We start from the raw sequence: 6,047 nt of genomic DNA, 5'->3' as shown, positions 1-6,047 counted from the left end.
ATAGTCGCTCATCACATACCTTCGCGGAAAAATAATTTTGTAGAAATAGTTTAAAATTTTATTATAAAAAAAATATTTTTAACATCTAAATGATCTGTTAAATTCCTCATCACATTTCTTGGTCCTTGTAGCGAGTGCTGAATGTGTTACTTTTGAATTGAAGAGACCTTACTATCAACTTGAGTTACTGACTTGACAAGTAACACATAGGGATTTAAAGGCCAGCTTACAAAGAGCGCCCCAATATCTCAATTTATAAAGGGCACTACACTATTCCAATTATTGAAATGCAAACCCTAAGCTTGTACTACACAATAGATATGTTTATAAGAAAAATCATAATCCTTCAGTGTGAGTCCAAAATCAATGTTCACTAAAAATGTATACAGGGTGCTTATACAATGAGGTTTTAAGGTAAAAGTTGACTCAATAGTTTCGTTAGTAAAAAAATTTCCATATTTCGTACAAAGATCCATAGAAAACTCACTAGCTAAAGATATACCCTCAAGCAATCACTGTTTGTTAGTTTTGTATGACTGGTGACTGATATGGCATAAATAGACCCTACTTGTTGAAAAATAAAGTTAATTAGAATACCGATTTACTTTTGAATATGTGGTTTTACGTTTTCTGCAAAGTTTTTGGGGTCAACGGGACTATGTCATATTATCAGTGAAGTGAAGAAGTTATTAATGAAATGTTCAATATCTGCATTGCTTAAAAAAATTAAGCTTTAGCATAACCTCTTAGATATTAATTCCTGCCGATAGGGTTTGTCTTCAAAGCCATTGGTTTATGCGGACAAGTCAACAGTGATTAGTCTTTCATGGACACTCTAAGCGTACTATTCATTCAATACTGCCTTATATTTTAGTTACTCTATACTAAAAATGCATTACAATACGCTTTAGAAACCAGGACAGAATAGTATCTAAGACGTTTTTTGAGGGTATTTTATTTAGAAAAATTTTTAAATTTAATGTACATGGATCGAAATCGTCAAACATCAAAAACAGTGCAGGATTAAAGATTTATATTACGATTTGGCTTTCATCTAAATGTTGTTCCTTAAATATATATGTAATTTTATTACTGGTTAAATAAATAAAAAATTAACATTAAGTAGCACACCTGAAATGGTTTCTTCAATGTTCATTCGATTGTGGTACTATATCTACATAATTGAATACCACACATGTGAACCTAAACATATTTAGCACAAGGGTAGCGTAGTTCATGTATACAAGTAGACCTATAGCATTTCTTATGATCGTGCAATTTATTCTTCTTTATTACGCAACCAGTTCGGCTTATACTTGCAGCATATTCAGAAATCCGTCCATCTTTTAATTTTCTATGTTCGCTATCTTGGCCCCTATAACAACCGAAGCACTCTGCTCTTCTGTAAGCTTTGGCACAAGTCGTGTTCATTTCGTTTCTTAAATCCTCTAATTGAACTAAGATATGCTTACGTTTTCTGCATGGTAGAGTACGTGCACCAGTGGCTATTGCGTTTTTCATTGTCTCATATATACCTAGTGGGTACTCTTTGTGCTTATTATAGTCAAGATTATAGTTGGTTAATAATACTTGTCTGTCTATACGCCTACAAAGCTCTGTTTTAGGCAAACGTCTTATTACATCTACCACATCAGGATACGCAGTGATTACAGAGTCTAGGTAACGGTAAGGATATTCATTAAGACAATCTTGTCTTTCTCCAAATATCTTGTAAATCTTAGTTTTTGGCTTTGGTTCTTCTACTTTTACCTCCTCGATAGGTTTGGGATTTGGATCAGGAATACAGTGCGGAATATAGTCAGCTCTATAGGTAGTCGCCATTATGTATGTTTCGAAAAATTTTCACAACAACAATTTGTTAGTATAAAATATAAATTTTGTACATTTAGAATACCATAAGAAATTTTGAGAATATAAGTCTTAGCACTGAACACCGTCTAGAATCTACATTTCCATGTATTTCTGTTATAAGTATTTTAAAACATGAAGTAAATGATTGTCAAAATAATTTTTATAATTTGACATATTCTGACATACTAGATTTTGATTAAATCGGTTAAACCCAAAAATGAAACAGAAACTATTAGTGAAAACAAATAAGTAAATAAACTTAACAAAACTTAATGGAACTCTTATTACAGTGAATCGATCATCCAAGTGTTCATAGGCACTAATCAGTGAAAGTGCTTTAGACGTTAACTCAAGCAAAGACGAAGAAGTTTATTTTAAATAATTTTTGGTTGACCACACCGCTGTTTCGGATATTACCAGAGTTTCTTATAAGTAGTCCTTGAAAATATTGGTATTATAGTAAGTTTGTCAGCTGAAGGGTTCCATACAGACTGCGGACTACAAAGACGAGTACTTATGATATATAAGCATTTTAATCCCGCTTATTCATTGTTTCATCCTCATAAACAGAAATGAAACAAGATAAAAGTACAATGTTAATAATAAAAGGTGAATGGAGAACCTTGACAAAAAACAAAGGTAAATAAAGATAAGAAAAGATTGCGTTTTGTAAAAAAGAAGTGTTGTCTTAACAAAATTAATTAATAAAATATGGATGAAAAATGGGTGGTAAGAAATTTAACAAGTTAATGAGGCGCATATAGATGCGGAGCTCAACACTCTGGTACAACTACTTCCATTGAGATACCCTTAAAGTAAGAGTTTTGATAACAGGGTTTACTAGACCTCCTAGAGCTTAGCGAATACAGCTAATACAAAGGTTGGCAGATTAACACACATCTGCAAAGAGTACATTGAAAAACAAATTCTTTTTGGAGATATCGAAGTCACTCGACTAAAGATATATTAAAAAATCTATTTTGTAGTTTGGCTGGTAATTAGTTTAGTTTGAAGTGAATATTGTGTCTTTATAACATATATATGAATCTGTTGTTTACATTTTTAATGCTTTATTCCAAGATTTATTTACTTTTACAAATAGTTAATGATATCGCAACTTCGCCTATTGCCATCCTTATACGGGAGTTTTTGAGCAAGAATAAATACGAACGTAATCGAACAGTACGATCGATCATTCTTCCTATTTGAATGAGCCAAGAAACCGCTCTGGGGATGTGTTTCAGCAGCCGGGAACTAATAAAAAAAATTCGAGGATGATTCTGAGAGCTATATAAAAACTCGCTTATAAAAAAATGTGTCCAGAATTAATTCAGACGCGTGCATATATATATGTAAATTTATAATACTATGTTTTTGATAAATAATATATTTTAAAATAAATTAGAGTATTCATATTAATACTTAGAAATGGTAAAAATATGAAATTTTGTAAATACAAGGTGTAGAAGCATTCTCTTCATATGTTTATTTAGGCAAGTATAGTCTGAACTATAACATAACTATAACTATAACATAACTATAAAATAAAACCCACACTTTAAAAATGCAAATACTACTTATTTCGGTTACGAAAATGGTTCTGGGCTTATTTAAGTACAAATTTTTAATGGTGGAGATAGGAATAGGAATGATAGGGGCGGAGCAAGAAAACCGAAAAGAAGACATTCCTTCTTCCGAATGAAGGCCAGACTGGTGGCCCTTGAGGACCTCCTAATGTCAGAAGCGGAGTGCAGCTCTCCATCCAGTGACCTCCTCCTGGCCCAGATCAAGGCTGGGTAGTGACTGGAAGTTTCGTCTGCTTCTAAGCAGAGTCGACACTCCATCTCTTCGGACAGACTCATTTTATTAAGGTGATAACGCAGTCCATGGAGACCTGTTAAATATTCCACCAGCAATCTCAACTCTGTTCTGCTGAAGAAGAATACCTTACCATAACTGTAAGGATGAACCTGATGGTGGAGATAATTGAAAACGATATTTTGAGGATCACGAAAATATGGTATATATAACATCTACAGTCATATTATGAGAGAAATTTAAATTCCAACAGGGATATAACTCTATTTCGAATAATAAAAATAAATTACTACATTAAAGAATGAATATATAAAATTTAATAAAATAAATTTTTTAATGATTTTTAGTAGATTTAAAAATCAGTTTAAATTCTTCTGTAATGAATTAAAACACAATACTATGTACATTATATGGATTATAGTCTTACTCATATATTTATTTATTTTTTTTTTTTGTTGACATGTTTTGTCCACATTACAGCAATAAAACAATAAATTATAAATAATTGCACTCTTGAGTGTGCAAATCTTTAGAATTTTTGAAACAAAAGCGTTAAAATGCTTTCTCTTCATACATAAAATAAAATATGCAATTTTACGCAAAAAGTCCTTTGCCTGCGAGTTTTTTATGAATTGTTAAAAATCCCACCCATTGTTTTATTTTGTATACAATTTTTGTTTTTTTTATTTATTTATTTAAATATATATTTATATATATACATACATATATACAAATGAACAATAAGTCATTATAATATTACAAGTGAAATTAGTTCTTAAACTGCAAAGCATGAAGGATTTAGGCTGACAACAGATATATACATATTTACATATATAAACACTTTTAATATATTATATTAATTTATTTTGTTTTTAGGTTTTTAAATCAAATAATTAGAATTTTTTAAGATTGCATATAATATATAGGTTTGAAATTATTAACATAGATAGAGATTATTATATTTATATTTTCAAAAACGCATTTATAAAAAAATTTCATCAATGTCGGAGATGATGAGGTCAAGAGCTGCTCCACATCTCAAAAAATTACCAATAAATATATTTTAGACACATCTTACAGATAGAAATAAAGTTCTTTTAGAAAATTGGTAATAGACTTTTTCGTATGAAAAGATAATGAGTTTCTTATGAGTTGTCATAGCTGCTTTATGACAAGATTACCTTTCTTGATATTTGCTGGGGTGTTACCTCTATAACGATAAGAATAGATCCATTTTTACACATATACATATATAGATTTAAATATATATTTAAATTATTGTACATTTATATATTGATTTATCATAATCTGGTAGATAATTTAATGGCACTTATTTTTTTAATATGAATTCATCCATTATCCACCTCGGCTATAAGTTACATAATCCATTCGATCAGTTCAATTAACTATTTTTATCAATAAATGTACGAACGGTATCAATGGTGACATGAACATTAGCTTCCGATACTTTAAAAGTTGCTGTTTTATCGGCATAAGTTCCATAATTTGACTTAACACAGCTCCTTAAAAAGTAATCGACAGGCGTTAAGTCGCACGAATAATAGGACCACTTCTAGAAATAAATCGATTGTGAAGCGCATTGTATGGAAAGTTGCGCCGTTTAATTGGAACCAAATGTTGTGGATATTTAACTGAATAATTTTTGGAAACAAAAATTCAGTCAGCATGGCTCGATAGCGCTCGCCATTCATCGTAACGGCAGCTCCTTTCTCATTTCGAAAAAAAAGGCCAGGTAATGCCGCCAGCATGTTAACCGTACCAAACAGTCAATTTTAATGCATGTAATAGTGATTCTTTAACATCCTGAAGATTATCTTTGCTCTATATACGGAAATATTGCTTATTGACATAACCATTTAAACAGAAATTAAATTCATCACTAAACACAGTTCTTCGACTAAACACAGTCTATGAACTTCGCTAAATATATATTTATATATAAATACAAATATATCGTTTTTGAATATTGTTTTATACAATAACTTATATATATAATTATATAAGTATGTATATATATAAGTATATATATATAAGTATATCTTCATTCTTATAGAGACGAGATCCCACCAAATATTAGAATTAATTAATCTTGTTCTAAGGCAGCGATGGCAACTCACATGAAAATCATATATATATATCTATAAAATTCTTTGCAAGATATAAATATAAAATATAAATACAAAATTCTTTGCAAGACAAATAGAAATTAGAGGTCCTTAAGATTCTTCTTCAGTACAAGTAACAAAAGTGAGCCACAAATCACTAGGTCATAAACTCTACGACTTACCGGGGTTGACTAGCGATTTTTCAACTTATTTGTGCCATCACTCTATCCG

At 30.5% G+C, this 6,047-nt stretch overlaps 1 protein-coding gene across 1 annotated transcript; it reads right to left on the bottom strand.

Annotated features, from left to right (window-relative positions):
* Positions 1–932: 932 nt before the first annotated feature.
* LOC119667764 lies at positions 933–1,983 on the bottom strand. Its single transcript, XM_038077072.1, has 2 exons — positions 1,132–1,983; positions 933–1,067 (listed from the first exon to the last, which is right to left on the bottom strand). Exon 1 carries the CDS (start codon positions 1,840–1,842, stop codon positions 1,204–1,206), a length of 639 nt encoding a protein of 212 aa, XP_037933000.1. The 5' UTR covers positions 1,843–1,983; the 3' UTR covers positions 933–1,067; positions 1,132–1,203.
* Between the last annotated feature and the right edge of the window lie 4,064 nt (positions 1,984–6,047).

Source organism: Teleopsis dalmanni, chromosome 1 (genome assembly GCF_002237135.1).
Source record: "Teleopsis dalmanni isolate 2A chromosome 1, ASM223713v2, whole genome shotgun sequence".
Taxonomy (NCBI): domain Eukaryota; kingdom Metazoa; phylum Arthropoda; class Insecta; order Diptera; family Diopsidae; genus Teleopsis; species Teleopsis dalmanni.
This window is presented reverse-complemented; position numbering and strand designations above follow the sequence as displayed.